Raw genomic sequence first — 26232 nt, 5'->3', positions numbered from 1 at the left:
CAGTTTTAAATAAATTAAATAAATAACATTGTTTAGCAGTCGGGGAATCCCCACCAGGGCCCTATAAGTTGGGTTTCCCATTTTTTTTATTAATAGTGTTAATATAGTAGACACATTTCATAGAGGGCGTATGAGAAGTAAACATCTTGTGGATTTGTTGGAACGATTGGTAAGGTGGAGTATTTTTGTATTGTGCTTTAAAATAAGTCATAATAAATATATGAATTTGTTATTTATGCTTAAAATGAAGTTTTAGCAATCGTTGAAATCAAATCTAGACGCACCACTAATGTGTAACCAAATTCTAGGCCTAACTAGAGTTAGCCTCCTAGCCTAAGCCTATACATGGTCAGCAGAACAACTAGCTAGCTAGTCTCAGCTCGGTCGGTCTCTGGCCGGTGTAAGATTGAAATGTGTCCATCATTCAAAAGTGTCCGGGTGGACACTTTTCAGCATTGGATAATGTCCAATTGCATGTTTCAACGGGTTCGCGGGCGTTTTCCAACAATTTAATGCTGTCCGGCGCGTTTAATAATGTCTGACCCTTGGATTGAATACCGTCCGTGGTTGAGATTTGAGATTCAGGTTTTGATCGTGATTGCGCATGCACTTGTCTTTTTTTAACGACCACTATTTGTTAATAATGCCAAACTAGTTTTTATTTTTCAAAGATAACTTGGCTTAAAACACCTCCAATTAGCGACCATTATATTATTTGGTATGAATAAAGACAAGAAGAATAAATAACAATATAATAATAATCATGTAATAAAAACAAGTAATTATACTGGTCCTCTTCCAATTAAAGAACACTTTAGTTTAGACACTTCCAATTAGCGACCATTTTTATTGTTTTGTATGAGTAAAGACAAGAGTAATAATAGTTTTTAATCATGTGACAAAAAACAAGTAATTGTACTGGTCCTCTTCCAATTAAAGATCACTTAAAATTAAACACTTCCAATTAGCGACCGTTTTATTATTTTGTATGAGTAAAGACAAGAATAATAAATAGTTTATAATCATGTGATAAAAAACAAGTAATTGTACTGGTCCTCTTCCAATTAAAGATCACTTAAATTTAAACACTTCCAATTAGCGACCGTTATTATTGTTTTGTATGAATAGAAACAAGAAGAATAAATAGATTTTAATCATGTGATAAAAAACAAGTAATTGTACTGGTCCTCTTCCAATTAAAGATCACTTTAATTTAAACACTTCCAATTAGCGACCGTTATATTATTTTGTATGAGTACAGACAAGAAGAATAAATAGATTTTAATCATGTGATAAAAAACAAGTAATTGTACTGGTCCTCTTCCAATTAAAGATCACTTTACTTTAAGACACTTCCAATTAGCGACCGTTATATTATTTTGTATGAGTACAGACAAGAAGAATAAATAGATTTTAATCATGTGATAAAAAATAAGTAATTGTACTGGTCCTTTTCCAATTAAAGGTCACTTTACTTTAAGACACTTCCATTTAGCGACCGTTATATTATTTTGTATGAATAAAGACAAGAAGAATAAATACTAGTTAAGACAAAAAGAATAAATAGTTTATAATCATGTGATAAAAAACAAGTAATTGTACGGGTCCTCTTCCAATTATAGATCACTTTAGTTTAAACACTTCCAATTAGCGACCGTTATATTATTTTGTACGAGTAAAGACAAGAAGAATAAATAGTTTACTTGTTTAATCCCCAATCAATTAAAAGTTGCACCTTTTTATAATCAACACGATATAGCTGATCTCTTGAAAAAACATAATCAGTTTTACTGAAGTATTATGTTAATTGGTACATTGATCGTCACATCGAGAATATGGTAGGGGTGTCACACTATGTGCGTCTAGGGTGAATGCAAAGATAATGACATCGATATAGCGCCACATCAACACGTTTTTATGCACCTTTGGTGTAAGTATTTATTTTAGTATTTTGTCCTTAAATCAGAATTTATATTCAAAGAAAAAATGACTTGTTATGTAAAAAAACAACAATTCGGTATCTGGAATCTTAAAATTAATGTATCTATAAAAATAATTAATATGGGATAGGCCTGAGACCTCATACATTTGTTAATAGGGCTACTTTATTGAACCTTCATTTTATCGGATGTTATAAGAACGCTTGCTTCAACCGATTCTTTTTTTGAACAGCATTTTGTTTAAAGGCGATTGTGTTATTTTCAATGTTTAATAAACTTCTGGAATTTCAGAGAAACCCATTTTAATAAACAAAAGCTTCTTATAAAATGTGCTTACTGGATAATGTTTCATACATGTTTGGCTGGTTCAAATTTACTTTACTTTTGCTTTTCCGCTACTCCCCTGTTATACTATATATTTGTTGTTATGTAGAAAGATTGAAAATAAATTCATTCATTCATTCTTCTTTTATTTCGAAAAAAAAAAATTCTCCATAGTTCAGTAACAAGTGTACATTATTGTAAATATAACAAATACATATACATATATATATATATATAATATATATGTATTTGTTATATTTACAATAATGTACACTTGTTACTGTCTGTATATATATATATATATATATATATATATATATATATGTATTGTGTTCCAACCGTACCACGCCGAGAATGTTAAAGGGTCGTTATCCGGTCGAGTTAAAGAACAATACCATGAAAGCCCCAGTGGTCTAATGGTTAGGGCAACTGCATATCAAGCCGACGGTCCGAGTTCGAGCCTCGGTTGGGGCGACTTTTTCTCATTCTCTCAGATTTCCTCATCTTTATCGTTTCAAAAATTAATTAAATCATTTTCAGTGTATCACCGGGCGGTTTGGAATTTATTTCTATGCCTGTTGTGTTTACAACTGAGGACTAGTGCTGTTCCGCCGTACCACGCCGAGAATGTTAAAGAGTCGCTATCCAATCGAGTTCGAACCGTGAAAGCCCCAGTGGTCTAACGGTTAGGACATCTGCATATCAAGCAGGCGGTCCGAGTTCGAGTCTCGGTTGGGGCGACTTTAACTCATTCTCACAGATTTCCTCATCTTTATCGTTTCAAATTAATTAATTAAATTTCAGTATATTACCGGGCGGTTTAGAATTAATGTTCTATGCTACATAGTCACGTGGTTAGAACAATAGTTTCATATATCTACTATGTAGATTGGATGAAGGAAAAGCAAATTCATGAATACATTACAAATAAATGTATGAATTGTGAATTACAAAAATATTAAATGTTGTTGTCTTGTCAGAATGAGTTGTAAATATGAACGAGTTTTGTAAACATAAATTATATATCATTGATCATTACTTATATTAACAGGATAAAATAATAATAGTGTAATAATAATGAACAATAGTTACAGAAAAATATTTATTTATTTATTTATTTATTGCTATTAAAACTTGTTTCAGTAAGTGTGTTTGTATTTATTTTACTTTGTTATTGATCATCATTGGTCTGGCTACCAATACATTGGAAGCACGCAAGCCTCGCTACCACGTCAAGGTTGATGATCATAGCGAGGGTAGGTTGCACGTTTGTATGTGCCCCTTTGACCAAAGAAAACATATTATAGAAGAAAATTGCATAACATTATGAAACAGAATCATATGAGTTGTAAATATGAAAAAGTTTTTTAAACATAAAAATACAATAAAAATAAACACTAGTTACAATCTAATTCACGTACTTTTACCTTACCGGACCTTTAGTCGCGTTATTCTTTTATACAATCTGCTTTTTAATTAATTTTTTAATCCTTGTAGCGATCAAAGCAGGGCGCATGACACATCATTGCATGTTTACACTGGACACACTGTATTTGATCTGTTGTTACCTGCCATTAGACCCCTTGAGCCTTTGACGTACTTATGCTCAGATATTCGTCTTCCGTTGATTCAATGAAAGATGGTGACGCTTTAATTAGCCGCTGTGGTGAATCTATGTTCTTCTTTCTGGTCCGACAAATGCAATTGGTATTTCTTCGTCGATGAGTTTCAGACAAAGCCGACAATCTCCTCTTGACGGAAGCACCTGTAAAAAATCAAAGCATTAACGAAACTTACCTCTATAAGGTAAACAAATACCCTTTTCACCATTTAATGCTTCTGTGTATGTTGAGATTACCGGTCATAGGTAGGCCTACAGTTAAAGAGTGACGTTGTATGAATCAACATATAATTGTCCAGGTACTTCATTGTTGCTCTGATGAATCCTTTCCGGGAAATGTTCCATGTCACAAAGCAAATTGAATATATTTGGATCGATATCATCTTTTAGATGGTTGACTGCTTCAATGTCATAATGTGTGTCCGTGAATTCAGATACGTATATAACGTCCATAATGCCTTCGGAACGCATTACCGCTTCATCTTCGTAATTATCTACCAGAGCAGCATTGAGGGTCACATCGGATACAATATCCCAGTATTTCCGTGCAAGGTGGTTTTTGATTGGTGCGTATGGTGTACGAGTGTATTTTAATTCAGCGTCATAAGTTTTCTTGTCTACATCCAGGACAGGCTCAAAGTGTGCACATAAGTTTGATAGGTAGATGTTTCTTTCAGATACTAAATCACCAAACTGATTACTTATTGGTGCATATTTCAACCATTCATAATGTGGAAGCCCTTTCCTTCTTCCATATTTACTGTAAACATAAACATTCGTATTTGACATGGTCGCAAATGCCATGATTTCGATGTCCGAACCCCATGTCCCATATTCCCCCATTCTCGTGTCTTCCACGTATCGTTCAAATGATCTGGATTCAATTTTTTCAAATAGGTTTTTGTTCATGGACATATAGTTTAGTATGTAATCCCGTACAACTACATGGTAGTTCTGGACACCAAAGAGAATATAACTCAAAGCCCTAAAAAGACAGTTGCCGTCCCCTCTCATATTAACAACTTTAGTAGGCCTGGCTGCCTTGTCCATTTCACATTTTAAGTGAGTTTTGTGAAAATTTTTGACATTGATACCAAATGGTGCTGCCTTTTCAAGCTGCCAATTGGCATCGACAGGAAAGAATAACTTTCTTGAAGTTTTCGTGTTGAGGTATACCACATCACTATCAGATACAGGCCTACTGTTGTCATGGTCATCATCCGGTGCGACATTATCATTGTCTAATGTAGGTATGTTATCGTGATTATCCAGTGTGATATCATCGTTCTTGGATGTAGGTATGTTAATGTGATCATCCGGTGTGATATCATAATTCTTGGATGTAGGTCTGTTATCGTTATCATCAACATTCTTGGATGTAGGTATGTTAATAATGTGATCATCCGGTGTGATATCACCATTCTTGGATGTAGGTATGTTATCATGGTGCGTTACTTCAGGTGGGATGTCTGGCGTTCGCTTTCGTTTCTTTGGAGGGAGATGCTTATCATTGGTATTACATTTCTGTTTAGTGCTTGATGATGGACAGTTCAAAGAGGTTGTTTTATCGGACTTGTAATGTCTGATCTTGTTTCCGTTAACAATAGCCCTTCTTCCTTTTAGTCGATATGTATTGTGAGTGAGGACTTTTTCTATAATATATGGACCAGTCCATCGAGCATTAAGTTTGCCTCCCTTTCTTGACAAATTTCTGGAATTCTGCAAGAGCACTTGATCTCCTGCATAGTACGTGTTGCTTTTAACACCAGCATCATGATAATGTTTTTGCTTTTTCTGTGCTTTTTTGATATTTTCTGATGCCTTTCTCCTTGAATCTTTGAGTTTCAAAAAAGCGTCCACTCTTATTTTTAAAGGAACAGTTCCGGATATGTCATCTTTATTAGACGAAACGATGGGAATACGTAATTCTACAGGCAACACAGCCTTTCTACCGTAAACTAATGAGAATGGGTCACATTTCGTAGACTTGTGCTCGGATGTTCTGTAGGCAAACAACACGTATGGGAGTTGTATATCCCAGTCATTTTGGTCTGCGTTGGTCAACGTCATAAGCATTGTGCAAAGTGTTCTGTTAAAGCGCTCCGTTTGCCCGCCTGTTTGAGGATGGTATGGTGAGGCAACTCTGTGGTCTACCCCAATCAGCTTACAGAAGCTGTCATTCAGCTCATTACAAAACTCTCTACCCTGGTCTGTAATCAATATAGAAGGTGTTCCATGTCTGCAGACAAAATCAATAAAAGATCTCAGCACTGTTTTAGCAGATTTATCTGGAATTGCATCAGCTTCCACCCATTTGGTAAGGTACTCCGTAAATACAAGTAAGTACCGATTACCTGAAACACAGCAAATAATAATATAATAAGCCGTAATAATAGTAGTGTCAAAATGTCATGATGAGATGTACAACACCCGAACTGTACGAATGAAATAACAATAATAATAACAATATTAATATCAATAAATATAATAAGAACAAGAACAATAATAATATCGTGGATTTACATAGCGCCTAATGTTGTAAAACCTCTATGCGCTGAACAGTATTACCCCAGTCATGGTTTGGATCAAATTAAAACAGGCAGAAATAAAGATTATTACAGTATAGCCATAATCGATGTAAATCCGGTGACAATAATAAGAGCATCTGATTCTTGGTAAATCTAGTTTTTGTTGACAGTGTAAAAAAGAGAACTGTCATAATTTTAGTTTAGTTAACAATTTCAAGAAACCTCACAGAAATTGCGCTTGTGCCTTTACAATAATAAATTTAAGTTCAGCCCTATTACAATAAAGGCCGAACAGAACTAATTATTAACTGTAATTTTAGGCCCTGAAGAATGAATTACAAAGTTTTCTGAACGTATTTCATTCATGTCTTCTTGCTTTTTACTTTTACGTTTTGATTTAGCTTTTTTATCCAGTCACAGCATTTTTGTTTTTCAGTAATTTGTCATGAGATACCTTACCATTTTCTGTCTTTACCAAAGGCCCAACAATATCCATACCGATCTGTCTGAAAGCAGTATCTGTTACGGGTATAGGTTGAAGTGGCACTTTTGCTTTTTTTAAAACTTCTTTCCGTTGGCACTGATCACAGGCGGCTATAAAATTACGAACACCATCAAATGACCCCTTCCAATAATACCTTTCGCGTATCTTTTTCCAACTGTTAAAAAAAAAAAAAAATGTGTTTATTGTATTGATGATATTCAATCTCTTTGTAGGTTTACTATTGACCTTAAAACTGTATTATGGATTCTTTAAATATTTTAATTTTATTTTGTTTTTTAATATTATTTATTATTTATTACCGCAGTTCACATCACCATTCTCATCAATGCATTATAATAACATTACAGTTTGGCGTTCCATATATTTTAACTTTTCGTTTAAGGCAAGCACTGGGCACAACTGATTAATTCACTTTTAATATTTATCTATGTTTCTAGTTTTTTTATTTGACAATGATAAATGAATATTGAAAAGGGAAAAGATACCTTCTATGAAAAATGTCCATCAGTCCGTGATGATTCCGTGTCACATTGTACCAGGGAGATTTACATCTCCCTGATTGTACCGTGTTTACATTCTAAATACCCCCATATAAACTTCAAATTGAGTGCAGCCTCCCATACAAAATAACTACGCCCTCAATCTGGTAATAATTCACTCAGGCAATAAAAAACTAACTTGAAAAGTATAAATAATTAATTGTCCTACTAGAATTATTGTGTACGCTTGGTGAATGTGCGACAGAGTAGATATAAAAATCGCCACTTTTTTTTTAAAATAAACAAGGGGAAATATATACGTTTTAACACTACATACTGGTTAAATTTATTTATTTTTAAAATGTAGAGGACACCCTATTAAGGAAACCGGGTACTTTTTAGTGAGCCACAATGGTAGATTGCGAGAGGTAGTGGTCCTTTAAAATAGGTGGTCACTTACGAAAGATGTGGTCGATAAGGGAGGTGGTCGCTTACGATATGTGATCGATTATGAGAAGCGGTCTCCTAACAGAGAGGTCGTTTATTAGAAGTGGTCACTTAAGAGAGGTGATTTATACAAGAGTTGGTATATTATGAGAAGCGGTCCATTTAGAGATATGGTGGTCTTCTAAAAGAGATCATCACTTACGAGAGGCGGTCGAAAATAAAAAGCGGTCGCTTACGAGAGTTGTGGTTGTTAAGAGAGGTGGTCGCTTACTACGAGAGGTGGTCGATTATGAGAAGCGGTCCATAATGAGAGGATGTGATCACTTACAATAGTTGGTCGATTATGGGAAGCGATCCCTTAACAGAGACGATGGCCGTTTAATAGAGGTGGTCACCCAAAAAAGTTGTCGTTACGAGAGAGGAAGTCGATTATGAGAAACGGTCCCTTAAAAGAGTTGGTTGCTTACGATGTGTGGTCGTTTTAGAAAGTTGGTCGGTTACGAGACGTGGATAGATGGATAGCTAAGTAAACAGATGCATTTGCACATGATTTAGACATTTAGGTTTGTAAAATATATATTTTCTACATTAGCTGGCGATAGTCCTACATTAGCTGGGATGCAATTTTCGTTCCTACATTCGTTGTTGATCGTTCTACATGGTGTTAATTTTTTTCATTACATAAGCTGCAGGTGGTTTTACTCCATTACCGGGGGATTGGAAACTAGTTTTGTTATTGAAAATGCGTTTTTTTTAAAGAAGTATTCCCTAAAAAAAAATGTAATAATCCACTTTAAAGTTACATAATAAAAGTCTTCTTCCTTACCTTTTTTTTTGTCAAATTGTGTTTTCTTTCATAAGTATACATTTTAAACGAACGAAAGTTAATACTGATATGGCTTTTTGCATTATGAATGAGCAACTAATATTGAACATATTTATTATACCAAGACCTGAATAAGTTTTCATTCGGGAAGTATTTGTATCACTATTTAAAACTAAGATATCTCTCATGAGGGATATCTCTATATTACTTACTTACCAAGATATTTAGAATGGAAGATTCTTGTCCCATTCGGAATATCACAAGTGGATTTTTTTCTGTGTTAGTTATGCAGTGGGCACGTGTAGAGTACCGTATATGAACTGTTATAAAACTAAAACATTACTATTATAGATAGAGCTAGTTGTACTGTATTCTTCTTGGTTTTTCGAGGTGTAATAAGCCTACAAAAAAATATCTATTAACATAGATATTTCTTTTAAAAAGTAAGACATCTTAGTTTTCAATTGAAATAATCTATCTTTATTAAAAGAGATATCTTAATTTTGAACTAAAGATATATGCGTTGTGTAGCACTGTGTAAATTATATAATAATAATCTGTCAAATTATTGAAACAGTGCTCATATTCGGAACATTTTTGATTAATTATTGAATGCCAATATATGTTTTGTATTTTTTACATGTGGTATTTTATGTTCAACTTCAATATATTTATACAATTAATTGCGATAATATATTGAGTAGAAATTATTATCGACTTAACATATTTTTCATTCATGGAGGTATAAAAATATGTTTGAATCTATATATAAAATACTAACTTCATAATGTACACGGTCATTATACATTTTTCAATTGATAAGTATTAGTTATTATTCATTTAATTCATTCATTTAATCATTTGTTTCGAATTCTGTGGTCCACAGAAAGTAAAATTACGTATAAAATCATTTAAAAACAATGCTGTACTAATTACTAATACTCATCTCAGGATGGCATTCCACCTGGCCAAACATATAAACAGTTTTAAAGTCACCCAGAAACTTATCGAAGCTTAAATATTATTTAATTGACAAACTTTAAACTTACGTTTTGTTGACACCCAAGTGACCACCATGTGCCTGCTTATGGATACTGTTTAACACTTCGTTTTTTTCTTTCGGTAACAATACACGCAACAATCTACCAGAATGTTGTTTGTAATACAAGATATCACGAAGAATTGTAAAGTTCTTGGCTTTCCGTCGCAAACTTCGTTTTAATATTTCAGAATAATTTACAGGATAAACGTTGTTTTGTAGATAGTTTCTCAAGGCATCAAACTCATGATCGGCCATAATGATAATAAGTAAAAATAGAAAGAAGGCAGATTGTAACGAACAACACCGTGATTGGAACTTTGCAAGCAAAGTGAATGATTTTTTAAATGTAGGAGGTTTTGAACAAACATTGAGCCAATCAGCTTCTTGCTACATTTGTTTTAACCAATTGCCGATTAGAAGAAAGAGCAAACAGTTTTGTCAGGTGTAGGCCTATAATTTAAACTTTGTGCCTTAAGTGGATGTCACGAACTCCTTTTACGTATGTTTCCGAGCGGTTGAAAATACTTTAGAAACTCCCTTGTGACATAAAAGTATACACACCAAATTCACAAAGTTGTAAAATAACTCAAAAACAAATCTTTAATTTCAATCAACTTCAACTTTCAACAACCCAGTAAGCATTTTAAACAACAGCTTCACAATAACTTTTACAATCTAATATCCAACCTCTAATATCCAACAACATGACAATAGTTTTACATCCCTTTATATACAAGATGTTCCTATCCTTCTATATCATTCTTTATACTTCTTATTCTATTTGATTACAGTTTCTATTAATAGCATACTGGAATGTTCCTGATTGTTATTATATTAATTATACATGATGTCTTAAATGTAAACATCTTATTCTAGAATGTTCATGGTTAGGGAATGGTAATTTATTACAGTGGCAAGTACACAAAAAATGAGAGAAAAAAACTATTGGAGGGAAATGCCATTTATTAAATTAAATTTCGAAGATACTCTTATTGGTAAACGCTTCAGTCGTTCTATTACACAATAAATAGCACATTCAGATAGGAGTATAAAATATAATCATATAGTTATTCTTTATTACATATTATAAGTTCATCTCAAATTATATTATAATATTAATTGAAATTGTATTTAAATTTGTATCCGTTTTTGTCGACAGGACCACAATGCAAAACAAGTATATTTCTACTTGATTGTGTATAATCCTATATAAATATGTTGTTAAATAAATAAAATAATATTAAATAGTAATCTACGTAAAATAATATTATAGTACATAAGTTCGTATTAAAACCGTTCAGGCTATGAGGCAACCCCCGCTCCCTGTATATTAAATAGAAACATTTTTTATAATACTTATACTAGAATCATATACTAATTTATTTAGTTATTTTTTAAAATAAGAGAATTAAATTACGTAACATACTGTGGTATATAATTCTTGTAATGAAATCATATTCATGGTAAGCGTAATCTTAATTTGAGATATGGCAAGTTCGCACCCCTTCTCCTGACAAATAACAGATGACAGTTAACACGACTACCGGTAATTAATATCTCCCGAGAGCCGCTGTTTTGAGGTTGACCTGACAATTGTGGCCTGAGTTATGGGACATTACCCTTGCTGGACATCTGGTAAAAATAAATACTGATTATGCTGCCACTTTAGTACACAAAACAATAAATAAAAAAAAATAAAAAAACACAACTTGTGGCATTTCCTTTACACTAGTCCCTGTTCAAAACCGCTAGTGTAGAAAACGGCAGCAAATGTCGTCGAAACTGTCAAATCCACCCATGTAGTAAAACCTAGAACTAGCTAATGTAGAAACACCAACAGTTATTTATTAAATAAAAATCAACATTAGCTAATATACAACTTAACAGGTAATGAAGTAACGAAAATTGCCTCACAGCTGATGTAGTTAATATCGCCAGCTAATAAAATAATAATTATATATTTTATAAACCTAAATGTCTAAATCATGTGCAAATGTATTTCTCTACTTAGTTTAGCTGTCAGTCTATCCACCTCTCGTAAGTGATCGGCTTTCAAAACGTAGCACTCTGATCGTAAGCAACTACCCTTGTTAGCGACCACCTTTAATATTTAAAAGGGACTACCTCTGTTAAAGGACCGCTTCTCACAATGGACAACTTCCTGAAGGGGTAACCTCCTCTCATAAGGGACTGCTTTTCATAAACTACCACCGCTCGTAGACGACCACTTCTTTTACCGACTACACCTCCCGTAAGTGACCACCTCAATAGAGGTGGTAATTTGCGAAAGGTGGTCGTTACGGATGGTAGTCGATTATGAGAAGTGGTCCCAGTGGAGAGGTGGACGTTTTTTTTTATAGAGAGGTCGACACTTTAGGCGTGGTCGTTAAGAGAGGTAGTCCGTCATGAGGTTGATTATGAGAAGCCGAGGTGGTGGTCCTTTAAAATAGCTCGTCCTTGACGAGTGGTGTGGTCGTTAAGAGATGGTGGGCGATTATCAGAGACGGTGGTCGTTCAATAGAGGTGGTTACTTACTAGAAGTGGTTGTTGGTTGGTCACTTACGAGACGTGGATAGATGGATAGCTACCGGTAAGTAAAGAAATGCATTTTCACATGATGTAGACAGGTTTTTAAATTATACAATATTTTCAACATTAGCTGTGAGGCAATTTTCGTTACTACATTATCTGCTGACCGTTCTAAATTAGCTGGTGTTGATTTTAAAAATTGATACATAAGCTGTTGGTATTTCTGGTATTAGCTGGTGGTTTCTATGTTTATATGTCCATATAAAACAAAAATACAACCGCGATTTTTTAAACTCAGCTGCATGTACAGACATTGTGGCAAAGACGTTTTAAACGCTTCATTTCAATATAAGCCATTATTCTATGAATTTGATGTATAACGGTATTGGACTGTTTGTATTGGGAACGAAATACCCTAATATTCGAAAAAAACAAAAAACCGAAATACCCTTGAGTGAACGAATAATTATGATGCGCAATTAAGGTGTTTATTTTGCCATATAAAATATAAAAAACAAATATTTTTTGGTAATATGCATCAACAATATTTTTCAAATGTATTTTAGATAAATAAATAAATAATGTAAAGTCTCTAGAAACAAAGCAAATATTGTGACTAACCAATTCAATGTTTTATTAAATAAAAACAAAAATCAGGCATCTGTGAAAAAAATATAATGAAAAAGAACTGACTTTAACAATGACGAACTTACTTGTTTAAAGAACTTTTGTTATCAGTTGATATTATTAAATTAGTAGCAGTATTATGAATATTACAAAATAATATTTTGAGAACTGAAAAATATTTTGAGGGAACGAATATATTTAGGGAGAACAAAATAAGATTTCAAGAACTGAATAATATAAAAAACGAATTACTACTTCGAGACAAGGAATGATGATGATGATGATGATGATGATCGAGAGAACGAAATAATTTCGAGGGAAATTATTTCGTTCTCTCGCGAAGTAGTAATTCGAATTTCGAATGAAATAATATTTCGAGATAACGAAATAGGTAGGCCCTATGCCTATATGATTTAGTGATATTCATTCCCTCGAAATAATAATACAGTAGGCTATATATTTTTCAAGTTGTCGATTTACTTCAAATTGACAACAGGTTGTATATACTCAATCAAAAACAAACAATTTAATTTGATTAGACTATATGTCTCCAGATATAATAATAGTAATATTTATTTCAATCCACTTGATATTTTGCGATTCAAGTTGGTATTCTAAGGAATTATAATTACCCTAACGGGAGTTGGTGAACGTCCAGTGCCCTAGTTTTTACGGGGTTAATATGATGTCGATGTCTCGATGGTCCTACTTTTTTATCGATGAAAGCTGCCCGGGTGGTTGCGGCCATTTTCAACAGCTAGTATTACAATATTCAATGCTGAAAATTGTCCAGTGGACACTTTCAAACACCGGACAGATTTAAATCTTACACCGGCCCGGCAGCGATTTTTTTTTTCGTACATAAGTTGGGGACCCCTTAATGAAACGTCACAAAATAAACATGAATAATTCATCAGTTTAATTTTCTTGTTCCGTGTGCACCCACAAGCGTATAACAACAAGAAGTGATTACACGACACAACTGCGATACGATTCTAGGCCATCTCCGCTGTGGTTGCGGTGTGCGATTTCATAAAAGAATAGCGGCGTTTTGTGTGGATTGTCGAAATAATCAGCCTTTAGTTTATGATAGAGTTTTTAATATAATTATTGTATTATTAAAGAATTACGTGTTAAAATTATAGTTTCTATTAATACTATTAGGCCTAATTATTAGTCTCTAAAGTCCATGTCTATTCTAGTAGTCTGTGTGGGTGTGACGTGTGTGTTACTGTTAGGTATGACACAGTCCGAGTAATAAGTCAGCAAAATTAAACAATTACATTACACAAAAATACATTTTTTATTCTCGTGGTTCTAATCTTTCCATCTCATGTGTTCATATACGCGCATTTTTAAAGTTCCTTTGAGTACATGCATATTGTTTGATAATAAAATAGCAGAATTTAAAAAATTACAGTACACAAATTATAAACATTCTTCTTGTGGGTCTAAGCTTTCTATGGGCTATGTCTAATTACTACTTAGTTGAATGTGTCTTGTCTAGCTGTCGATTAGCCTCGACACATTTTGCATAGGTTGGTGTGTGTGTGAAGAAGAGTGCGAGAAGGCAATCACATGAATTGACCTAGAATCCTAGGCCTAGAAAGAATCGTATCGCAGTTGTAATCACTTTTAGCTATACGACGCTTGGGTAGACACGGAACAAAAAAATTAACTGATGAATTATTCATGTTTATTTTGTGACGTTTCATGAGGGGTCCCCAACTTATGTACGAAAAAAAAAATCGCGGCCCGGCAGCGATATTTCTTTTCGTACATAAGTTGAGGACCCCTCGTGAAACGTCACAAAATAAACATGAATATTCATTAGTTATATCCATAAGGTGTGACGTAAGAATCGAGCTAACTACAATTCGCTAATGTAAACGATTTCTGTCGAGCCGTCTGTGTAGTCGAGTTAATAAGACTTTACATGTCGATCTATGGGGTTCAACTCCCATGAGCTACTCTTTTACTTTATAGTGAGAGAGATTATTTGGAGGGTTAGGTTATATTTAGGAAGTAGTTTGGCTATCTTTCACATGGGGTCCCCAACTTATGTACGAAAAAAAAAATCGCGGCCCGGCATGATACATGATAGAATTAAATTTTAGGCAGGCTACTTGTTTACTTGTTTCCCGTACACTTTCGTCTACGGGATCGAGGCGAAGCACTCAGTGCTTAAAAGCCCCTCTTAGTAATAAAATCATATTCTATATAGGGTGAAAACTTCAGCGGGTGGTTGGACCATACGACGTTAAGTTTTGCTTTGTCATTTGAACAAGTTCACCGTAGAGTATAAGAGAATAACTCTCCTGGAAAACGTGTCCCTCCTAATATTAAGACAAGAGCTCATCTTGACTCGTTACATTTACTGAATACATCCCAACATGGGTTCTTGAAAGGAAGATCTTGTCTGACAAATTTACTAATGTTTCTTGAGAAGGTGACATATGATATTGACCGAGAAGTTAGACAACAGTTTCATGAGCGCAATAATTCAAAACAAAATCGACGAGGCTGTAACATGTCTTCAAAAAACTTTTGAATACACTTGTAGCGGAATATCTAAAGTATTTACACATTTTACCGCTAATACCACTATTCAAAATGTTAAGAAAACAAATAACTGGTTTGATCGCGAATGCCTTACTTTAAAAAAAGATTTTAAAAAAGAATTGAATAAAGCTTTAGCTTTAAGAAATAACGATCAACAGAATTCATTTAATAATTATATCAAACTTAAAAGGAATACAAAAAAACAATAAGACAAAAGAAATATAACCATCAAAAACAAAAACGTGACAAAATTTTAATAGCAGCCAGTACCGTTTTGATCGTACGATTAATCGGGAAACCACCTCACGACGTAATAGGAGCTCAAAACAATTTTGGTCAAAATTAAAAACTCATAAACAAACAATAACTTCTGAAATAACAATTAACGAATGGCGAGATCATTTCCAATCACTGTTTGAACCCCCCGAGCCAGTTAACAAAGTTACAGACGAAATAGTACATAACATTGTTAACGAAAATGATAACCTCAATTCAGAAATTGACTTGGGTGAAATCAAACAAGCATTGAAAATGCAGAAATCAGGAAAATCTCCTGGTATGGATGGTATGTTTTTAGAATATATCTTAAATGCACCCAATTTATTATTTGATAATCTAAAACTTATTTTTAATTCAATTTTTCAGTTGGGCCAATTCCCAACACAATGGGCGACGAGCATGATAATTCCTATTTACAAAAAGGGCAAAAAGAATAAGCCAGAAAATTACAGAGGCATTGCTCTTATTCCGATACTTGGCAAAATTTTGTTACACATCCTTAAATCAAGATTAGACCACTTCACTGAAAATAACAACATTATTTATCAAGAGCAAGCAGGTTTTCGTAAGGGTTTTCGCACATTCGACAATATTTTTATTTTAAATAGTATCATTGCAAACTATTTAAGTAAAAAACGAGGTAGGGTATTCTGCTGTTTCATTGATCTCAAGCGTGCCTTCGATAGTATAAATCATAGTTTTCTTTTACTTAAATTAAAACGAATAGGTGTAAATGGTAATATGTACAATATAATTCAGTCTATGTATAACAATTTGTCTGCACATGTAAAAATTGGTAACAAAGTGACATTTCCATTTGACTGTTCTATTGGAATACAACAAGGTTCACCTTTATCCTCTTTACTTTTCAACATATTTATGAATGATTTAAGTTATGATCTAAATCAGAGTAGAGATAGCGACAAAATACAAGTTGAAGACAGCTTTATCAATCATTTATTATACGCTGATGACTTAGTATTATTTGGAGATACGGTAAGGGGCTTACAAATTTTAATAAATAAACTCGAACATTTTTGTGACACATGGGGTCTCAGTGTAAACACAAATAAATCAAAAATAATGGTATTTAAAAAGGGTGGGAAACTAAAATATTTTGAAAAATGGTATTACAGGAATATTCAAATGGAGGTTGTTACGACTTATAATTATTTAGGAGTGGTATTTAGTTCAAATGGCCAGTGGAACAAAGCACTTGAATATAATTGTCAAAAAGCAAACAACGCGTTATTTTCCGTTAAATCTTTTATTAGTCGAAATATGAAATATTTACCAGAAAATACATCTAATTATATTTTTGACACAAAAATATTACCAATTTTAATTTACGGCAGTGAAATATGGGGGTTTTCTAACCAAATAATTATTAATAATTTCCACACGCGTTTTGCGAGGTTTATTTTGAACATTGGAAAAAGTGCCCCTAGCGCAGCCGTAACTACAGAATTAGGCAGAGTTTCCTTGCATGTCGATTGTTTAATTTCAATTATTCGTTTTTGGTTGCATATTATTGACATGGATAAAAATAGATTTATTTTTAAATGTTACAGTTTTCAGTTAAAAAAAATTATTATTAACAGAATTGAATATTGGTGGGCTATAGTCAGGTAAAACATTTACTTTGTTCAACCGGCTTTGGTTATGTTTGGTACAATCAAATGATTGAAGACAAGAAATTATTTATTAAAGAATTTAAATTACGACTGATTGATTTAGAAAAACAAAAATATTTTGAACAATTTTCTTTACATTCAAAACTAAAATATTTTAAGTATTTTAAAACGAAAATTGAAATAAGTTATCATTTGTTACACTTAAAAGATTGGAAACGTAAAAATATATTCACAAAATTTCGTTTAGGAGTGTTAGATTTGGAAATAGAAAAGGGAAGATGGAACAAAATCCCACTTCAAAACCGTTTATGTAAATTATGCAATATGAATTCTATTGAAGACGAATTTCATTTTATGTTAGTCTGTCCATATTATTCCGAACTCAGAAACTTATATATTCCTAATTTTTATCACACGTTCCCTTGTTTAAATAAGTTTTATTTTTTAATGTGCAACACTAGAGTAGTCCAAGATTTAGCAAATTTTGTTTATTTAGCTTACGAAAATAGAAAATATTATTTTGCAACCCAACCAGAAAATATTATTGTATGATTTGTATGTAAGATATAAGGGCCAGAGGCCTAAATATTGTGGAAATAAAACTCCGTTAGGGGAACGAACGACCAGGGTTTACCAGTAGATGTAATTTATTTTGATTTCCAAAAGGCCTTCGATAAAGTTTCTCATGTAAGGTTGATGAATAAAGTTTTGGCTCATGGTATTGAAAGTCCATTTGGCATGTGGATTCAAAACTGGCTTAGTGATAGATCTCAAAGGGTTGTTGTGAATGGTAGGAAATCTGAGTGGGCCCCTGTTCATAGTGGTACGCCTCAGGGTTCTGTCCTCGGACCGGTGCTTTTTCTCATTTTTATTGACGACATAGATTTTTCCATTGATTCTTCATTGTTGAAATTTGCTGATGACATTAAATTGTTTGGAAGTGTGCGTTCCGAGGTCGATCCTGGAGTACTACAAAATGATTGACAAGTTATCACTTTGGTGTCATGAATCCCTTATGAGCTTTAATAGTAGTAAATGCAATGTCATGCACCTAGGATTTAATAATCCGAATCATTCTTATGAACTTGACTAGTAAACAATGTGTAGCAGCAGCCAAAACAGCTAATCGAGTTTTATGTACTATTAAAAGATCCATTAAAAATAAATCAGTTGATATGATTAAATCGCTTTATGTTGGATTAGTCAGGCCTCATCTCGAATTTGCAGTCCAGGCATGGTCTCCTCAACTAAGGAAAGACATTCTTTTATTAGAAAAAGTTCAGAGGATAGCAACTAGGCTACCACCTAGTTTGCATGGCATGCCCTATGCAGATAGGTTAAAAGTTTTTAATTTAACAACCTTAGAAGAAAGACGACACAGAGGGGACATGATTCAAACATATAACTTTCTTTCTAACAAAGAGGCTATTGATAGTGATTTACTTTTTCAAAAGTCTGAATATACCGCCACTAGGGGTCATAAACATAAATTGAAAAAGAATAATGCTCGATTAAATTGCCGTAGTCATTTTTTTACCCAACGAGTCGTAAATCCATGGAATGCTCTCCCTGCCAGTACAGTAGAAGTTGACACAACCATACTATTTAAAAGACAATTTCAGAAGACGAGGGGGGCTAATAGAGGGCCACGACCGGCCCACCAGCCTCTTGCACCACTCATTTAGAGTGGTGTACGGTGAGTTACGGTGAGTTTTAAACTTGAGTTTATATGGGTGTCCACGGGTCCTAGATTCTAGATCAAATTCAAAAAATGTGTTGATCGAAATACGATCAAAACCTTTAACAATCCTAAGCTCTCTGCCTTCGATATCTCATGGTAGGAAGACCAAGAATTCACAATCGTTGTTCATAAGGAATATTACGGTACCTAGGAATCAATCTTGTTGCTCTTTGCTGGACCTTCTCTATTTCATCCTGATCTCGTTTTCTAATAGGATTATAAACAGTATTACAATATTCAAGCGTTGGCCTGACAATAGACTTATACAGCTTCAAAAATCCATCTTTATTCGAGAATTTAAAAGATCTATAAATCATTCCTAGTTTCTTATTAGCTCTTTTACAAATATCTGCTACATGCAAATTAAATATTAAACTAGGATCAAAGGTAACACCTAGATCGTTCTCCTGCTTTACCTCATGTAGTAAATTACCAGCCATTGAATACAAGAAATTGGGATTATCACGACCATAATGAAATACCTTACACTTAGTGTCATTAAATGGCAATTGCCAAACATTAGACCAATGGGAAGCACTGTCAATGTCTCTCTGAAATAAATCCGCATCATCAATGTTATTGACCACTCTATACAACTTAGTGTCGTCTGCAAATAAACGAATACTAGACTCGACAACATCAGGTAAATCGTTAATGAAGATTGAAAATAAGATTGGGCCCACAACGCTACCTGTGGAATTCCACTTAATACTGGAGCCTGTGATGATAATTGACCATTGACACTAACTCGTTGTATTCTATTTGACAAATAATTAGAGAACCATCCTAGTAGATTTCCCGTAATACCAAAACCTTTCAATTTGACTAGAAGCCTTTGGTGTGGCACACTATCAAAAGCCTTTTTATAGTCTAAATAGACACAATCAAAGCTATCATGGTTATCCAGGTTAGTAGTCCAACTCTCCAGGACATCAAGTAGTTGTAATGCACATGATCTACCTTGTCTGAATCCAAATTGCTCATTGCACTAAAGACCATTACTCTCAAGATACATTACAAGTTTATCCCTAATGATCCTTTCCATCATTTTCCCTATGACCGACGTTAAACTAACCGGTCTGTAGTTAGCCGGGTCCTCCTTTTTGCCTTTTTTAAATATAGGTATTACAATTGCCTCCTTCCACGTTAGAGGGACCGTCTGATCATTGAATAATCTAGTGAATATTAGACTGAGAGGGTAAGCAATTTGATCCTTTAATTCAATTAAAACCCGTGGGTGAAAGCCATCAGGGCCAGCTGACTTTTAACTAAGTTAGACAACAGCTTATGAATATCTTCTACATTAAACTCAATATCTGACAAAGAAGCCTCAATCTTTTTATCAAGATTCGGAACATTCGATAAGTTTTCCTTACAAAAGACACTGCTAAAAAAAGAATTAAAAGACTCCGCTTTATCTTGGTCATCTACAACAAGTTTACCTTCAAAATTTCTAAGAGTAGGAATACCAGATCTGGTGTTTAACTGAGAATTTACATAGCTAGGCATAGATAATGGATGTTTTATGTGATTTCTAAGCTACATCCATTTTTAATGCTTATTTTAAATATACACAATTTAATTTAAAATATGTAATCTCATCTGAATCTTATTTTAAGCCTTTTAATTTATTTCTAAATAATAAAAAAGTATGTTTTTATGTTTTTTTTTATTTTTTTTTTTAATTCAGGACTTTTTTTGTTTGTCAGCAACAGGTTTCCATAACAAATGTTTACTCATCACCTAATGAATGGAATCAGTCATAAAGTAATTAGCAATGTGAAACAACAGAATGTTGTTGGAATATTTATGACGAGAAAATGCGTACTGTCAGTGTCTGCAGTGTCCAATCACAGGTGCAGACACACGCATTCTGGGTTTACTTCAAACCAACTCCTTAGTTACACTCCACCGGATTGGGCGAAACATTTGAAAATGTCTCCATCAGTGCAAGTTCAGGTAAATTGTGAATTTGTCATTATTTGTTGAAATAAGAAAAACATATGGGTCAATCAGGATTTAAAATGAAATGGGAATTCCCCTTATTTTTTATTTTTTTTTTTGGGGGGGGGGGGGGGTATCAAGGATTGGGAGGGGGAAGGATGGGGTTGATTATGTTGATTGATACAAATTTTTTATCTCTCCAATTTAAAAACGGACCCTAATGTGGACAACAAAATACTAGATTAATAATTATAATAGTTATTAGTATATACATTCTGACTAATGCAGTTTATGCTAATGTTCATATTTATACAATTTGTGCAGCTCTTCCAACCATTCACCCCTATCCAGAAATGGAATCTCCCAGGCGTGCCTAGTGACATTGAAGTGTGTATCAAACGTGATGATATGACAGGTTGTGCTCTATCAGGTAACAAGGTTAGCTATCAAATCAGATCGATAAGACTATAAGTAAACAAAATATTTCTTTTACAGTCAATATTTTCTTTCTGATGGCCACCATAAACAAAGTCCAAACTTGTGTTATAGTGCATGTTTATGGCGCTAGTGCATTTTCGCAAATACCTCAGTCTATCTTTAGGTAACTGATTGGTTGAGCTCGCTACTTATTAGTGTGTGAATGTTTTACCCCATTAATTAATTAATTATACAACTTTGACTTTTATGTATTTATGTAGATTCTCCAGAAATATGTCAAAAGATTGCTTTTTAAAATAATGTTTGAAGTGTGATTTTATTGTGACTAGATTCGAAAGTTGGAGTTCTTGCTAGCCGAGGCTTTATCAAATGATTGTAAAGCTGTGATAACGTGTGGCGGAGTTCAGTCAAATCATTGCCGCACAACAGCGGTTGCGGCTAGGCAACTTGGACTTGAGACTCACCTTCTTCTAAGGTCCAGAATAAAGGTAGAGAGGTTTCTAGTATTAAGCTCTGTCTACACTTCCCCAAGTTACTAGGAATTTAGGGAAAATCCAGAATCTATTTTCAGGACATTTATGCTTAAATACAAACATCCTCATAATTATTTGACCTAATGTGACCTTAAATAACCCCTTCGCAATGTCCGCTTTTTCCAAACGTTTTTCTGTGGCTCTTTACACAAAGTAGATGCCATAAATGTAATAAAACCTTTGTATACAATTATTTCAAAGGCTAAAACTAAATGTAGTTTTTCACCTACTCTAAAGCTGTCTACACTATCAAACTTTATGTGACAAAAAAAGTGGTGTGCACATATATGGACATGATGATGTCATATCACTACCATATTTGGGCACATCACACTTTTTTTGTCACACTTTGATAGTGTAGACAGATTTTTAGGTCTTGACACAATATCGTCACAACAATTTTATTAACCTTTTTGATAATCTTGGAATATTTTATTAGGATCCTTGCGAGTTGGGCAGCAATGGTAACATGCTCCTCAACAGGCTAATGGGGGCATCAATGTACCTGGTTCCCATCAAAGCGCAAGAAAAAACTGACCTCATACCAAGAATGCAACAACTCACCAACAAACTAAAGTAAGTTTAGTTTACTTGGCAATCTATGATTTTTAATTTTAGTGAGAAAACCTTTCTACATGCAGTAGAACCTGGAGGACACATTCAGGACCTAACAAAGTGTCTCTTTATGGAGGTGTCGCCTGAATATAGCTTGCAGTGGCAACACGTAGAGACCTCAGGCACTGGATTTAGAAACCTTAAGTGGCTGGAGGCCTCGCGGGTTTTTAGCCTTTTTCGACATATTTTAATGCCTGTTTTTTGTCTCTGGGCACTGCTCTGGGGCCCCTGGGTTTAGCCCAGAAGTGAGCACTCATAGCAGTTATGCCATTGATGAGTTGTCCATAGTGTTAAAACATAATTTTCCACCATTCAATTAACAGGAATGTGTCCCCTTCTCCATTCAATGTGTATATATACTGTATATAATGTATTGCTTTTTAATACTGTATTTTTTTTTCCAGAAAGTCTAAGGGTATTAAAGCATACTCCATCCCTATTGGTGGATCCAATGTTACTGGTCTCCATGGTTACTTAAATGGGTGGCAAGAACTGCTAGATCAGGTAGACTATTTGCATGTTGTTTATAATACAGTAGGACCCATCATTTGGGACATCAATATTCAGTTGACACCCCTAAATGGACACTTTCCTATAAAATTAACAAGGGAAACCATATTTTTAACTCTACAGCCAACTCCTATTTAGGTAACAACCCTATTATGTGTATACTTTGTCCATTAAGCTCTGTCTACACAATCAAACTAGTTTGATGTGCCAAAATATGGTAATGATATGCCCAAATATGGTAGTGATATGCCCAAATATGGTAGTGATATGACATCATCATCATCAGACAGAGCTTAAGGTCCCCATTAATGGTTCTACTGTATTATTTAATTTTAACCCCATTTAAAAGTAATGAAAACATCATCTGCCCTAAACATATTGATTGATTGATTGATTGATATGTGATTGATTGATCATAGGGAGTGATTAACAGGTTCGATGATATTGTACTGACGGTGGGCAGTGGTGGAACAGCAGCTGGTATATCAATTGGCAACTATCTCACGGGATCACACCTCAGGTAAATAATGCAAATCTAGAAATATGAATAATAATTTACATTGAAACGGTAAAGATGAGAAAAAGTCGCACCAACCGAGATTCGAACATGGAACCTTCTTGAAAACATGTATGGAGTCATTATTTACCACATTCACCAAAATAGTTGTGAGCTTTAATCATTTGTTGTCGCCTGTGCAAAACTTTTGAATCAATTGATGAATGAAGTAAAGTGAAGAAAAACTGTGACACACTATCAAACTAGTTTGACAAAAAAATTGTCATGTGCCCAAATATGGTAATGATATTGCATCATCATGTCCATATATGGGTACATCACATTGTTTTGTCAATAGAGTTTGATTGATGAATGTAGTGAAGAAAAACTGTTACACAATTTAGAGCTTTAAAGCTCTGCCTACACTATCAAACAAAAAAGTGTGATGTGCCCAAATATGGTAGTGATATGACATCACCATGTCCATATATAGGCGCATCACATTGTTTTGTCTATAAAGTTTGATAGTGTAGACAGCTTAGGAGACATTTCCACCACATTTGACTAGATGTTAATACAGCGCCAGTGAATCCACTGTCTAGTACTGAATGCTATGTAAATTTAATATAATATAGTTTTATTAAACAAATTATGAACTCACCAATTATTATTAATTTTTATTGACTTTCATCATATTTTAATAAAACAAAATTGGAATTGTAAACATCCAAAACAGGAACTAAGCAGACGACGTAAACATTAATAAAAAAAACAAATATTTGTTTTTTCCAGGATACATGCTTTTGCTGTCTGCGATACAGCTGCATATTTTCACAGCCATATAAATGAAACCCTAGATAGTATCGGTATTGACACGGTGAGGTCAGAGGGCATCATTAATATTCATGAAGGAGCAAAAGGACTTGGATATGGTATTTCAAAGCCTGAGGAATTAGGTGAGGAAAAGTGCCACCCACCTCTCATCTTAAGCTCTGTCTGCACTATCAAACTAGTTTTAAAAAAAGTATTATATGCCTAAATATGGTAGTGATATGCCCAAATATGGTAGTGATATGCCCAAATATGGTAGTGATATGCCCAAATATGGTAGTGATATGCCCAAATATGGTAGTAATATGACATCATCATGTCCATATAAGGGTACATCACATTTTTTGTCACATAAAGTTTAAACAGAGCTTTAGGTGCAATATTTTTTGGGATATAGAAAAACATCCCAATATTATGGAATATTTATATAATATTATATACAGTATATATGTTGCCCGAAAGCTCTGCTAACTTTTCTGGCTGTTTACTTCTCGTTTTGATTTAGCTTTTCGCTTTTATTTTGTATCTCCATTGAGATCCAGCCACTGATACCCACAGCATTGTATTTTTTTCAGTAATTTGCCTTTAGATCTATATGCCCTACTTTTCCCTCCCTGGAAAGCAACTGGCATGTCCATCCAGGGAAAAATTTCATTTTAAAATTTTGTTTAGCAATTATTGCTAATCAAACTGATTTTTTAGTCGAGAAACATAGTTTTGTATTGTCTTTTTTGCTACACAATTTTAGAAATGTGTAGCAATAAGGTTGTTTTGTATAGCTTTTTGCTATGCTACACTGGCGAAATTATTCCCTGCCATCTTCCTCTCTTATTGGCCATTCTTTCATAAATCCACATTTAAATGACCCCTGATATACTACAGGAAATACAATGTGTAATGAAATACAAGATTTGTACTTTGTGTGGTAACCATGACAACATATTGCACCAAAATGTTCTATTTATTCACGTCTTAAAAGTGAAATGAAATCTTTTATATTTTATTATGTTCTATTTTGAAGAGTTTATTAAAACAGTAGCTAAAGAAAGCAGTATATTACTAGACCCAACATACACAGGGAAGGCCGCACTAGCATTAACCAAAGAACTCATGCGTGACAGGTCAAAGTTTAAAGGGAGAAGAATACTATTTTTACATTCAGGTGGGTTTTTAGTCTGTATTTTGGATTGGAGGTACAGTTGAACCCTAAATAAGGGACCCAACAAGTTATCCTCTGAATAAGGTGTCCCTTGAATAGTCGCTGACAATAGTGTTAAAACCTATTGATGTCCTCTGAATATGGGTGTGTCTCCTAAATAGCGGTGCCCCCTTTATTTACTATATGGTTGTTTTCAATCAAACTTATTATATTGTTCTCATTGTCTTATGTTAGGTGGAATCTTTGGCATGTTCGACGGGCAACTCGGTGACACACTGACCCAGTCTTCGGGAGCCGATCCACTAGTGCAGAACTGGATGAATCCTGATGGTGAACCAACCATTTATTAATTAATTAATATTTATTTCTTAAAGTTTATAAAGGTTTAAAAACATAGGCCTACTGATTAAAAATGTAGAACCCTTTAAATAATGTGTCAAATTATTAGTTAAATGAATACTGAGAGTGTAACACTATATTGCTATCTATCTGATTATATATCTATGAATTTATATTATTAATCGTTTAATTTTTTTTTATATTAATAAATACATTTCATTCATTAAAGTTTTAATGCGTGACTCGTTTTTAATGTGTCCATTTTTAGTCTACCACCACCACT

General features: G+C 33.8%; 2 protein-coding genes across 5 annotated transcripts; one reads left to right on the top strand and one right to left on the bottom strand.

Moving 5' to 3' along the window:
* Nucleotides 1-132: 132 nt before the first annotated feature.
* On the top strand, nt 133-26099 carry LOC140048811 (uncharacterized). Of its 4 annotated transcripts, none has more exons than XM_072093603.1 (10): nt 133-169; nt 20775-21043; nt 21353-21466; nt 21796-21954; nt 22439-22575; nt 23019-23118; nt 23544-23644; nt 24413-24576; nt 25473-25613; nt 25845-26099. In XM_072093603.1, the coding sequence occupies exons 2-10, from the start codon at nt 20813-20815 to the stop codon at nt 25958-25960; spliced, it is 1263 nt and encodes a 420-aa protein (XP_071949704.1). In that variant the 5' UTR covers nt 133-169; nt 20775-20812; the 3' UTR covers nt 25961-26099. The 4 variants fall into 4 exon arrangements, with proteins under 4 accessions (XP_071949704.1, XP_071949706.1, XP_071949707.1 ...); XM_072093605.1 differs by having other exon boundaries at nt 137-169; nt 20800-21043; XM_072093606.1 differs by having other exon boundaries at nt 148-169; nt 20794-21043.
* LOC140048795 (uncharacterized) lies at nt 2930-4871 on the bottom strand. Its single transcript, XM_072093580.1, has 2 exons — nt 4123-4871; nt 2930-4029 (listed from the first exon to the last, which is right to left on the bottom strand). The coding sequence occupies exon 1, from the start codon at nt 4798-4800 to the stop codon at nt 4144-4146; it is 657 nt and encodes a 218-aa protein (XP_071949681.1). The 5' UTR covers nt 4801-4871; the 3' UTR covers nt 2930-4029; nt 4123-4143.
* Nucleotides 26100-26232: the final 133 nt, after the last annotated feature.

Source organism: Antedon mediterranea, chromosome 5 (assembly GCF_964355755.1).
Source record: "Antedon mediterranea chromosome 5, ecAntMedi1.1, whole genome shotgun sequence".
NCBI lineage: Eukaryota > Metazoa > Echinodermata > Crinoidea > Comatulida > Antedonidae > Antedon > Antedon mediterranea.
The sequence above is the reverse complement of the archived record's forward strand: the minus strand, read 5'-3'. Positions and strand labels throughout refer to the sequence as shown.

What these genes read in the sequence shown, in the direction of transcription:
- LOC140048795 (XM_072093580.1), bottom strand. Translation starts at nt 4,800, where the DNA reads ATGTCCATGAACAAAAACCTATTTGAAAAAATTGAATCCAGATCATTT.
- LOC140048811 (XM_072093603.1), top strand. Translation starts at nt 20,813, where the DNA reads ATGTTTACTCATCACCTAATGAATGGAATCAGTCATAAAGTAATTAGC. An exon ending in GGCAAGAACTGCTAGATCAG is followed by an intron (nt 23,119 to 23,543) that starts GTAGACTATTTG and finishes GATTGATCATAG; the next exon opens with GGAGTGATTAACAGGTTCGA. An exon ending in CTCACGGGATCACACCTCAG is followed by an intron (nt 23,645 to 24,412) that starts GTAAATAATGCA and finishes TGTTTTTTCCAG; the next exon opens with GATACATGCTTTTGCTGTCT.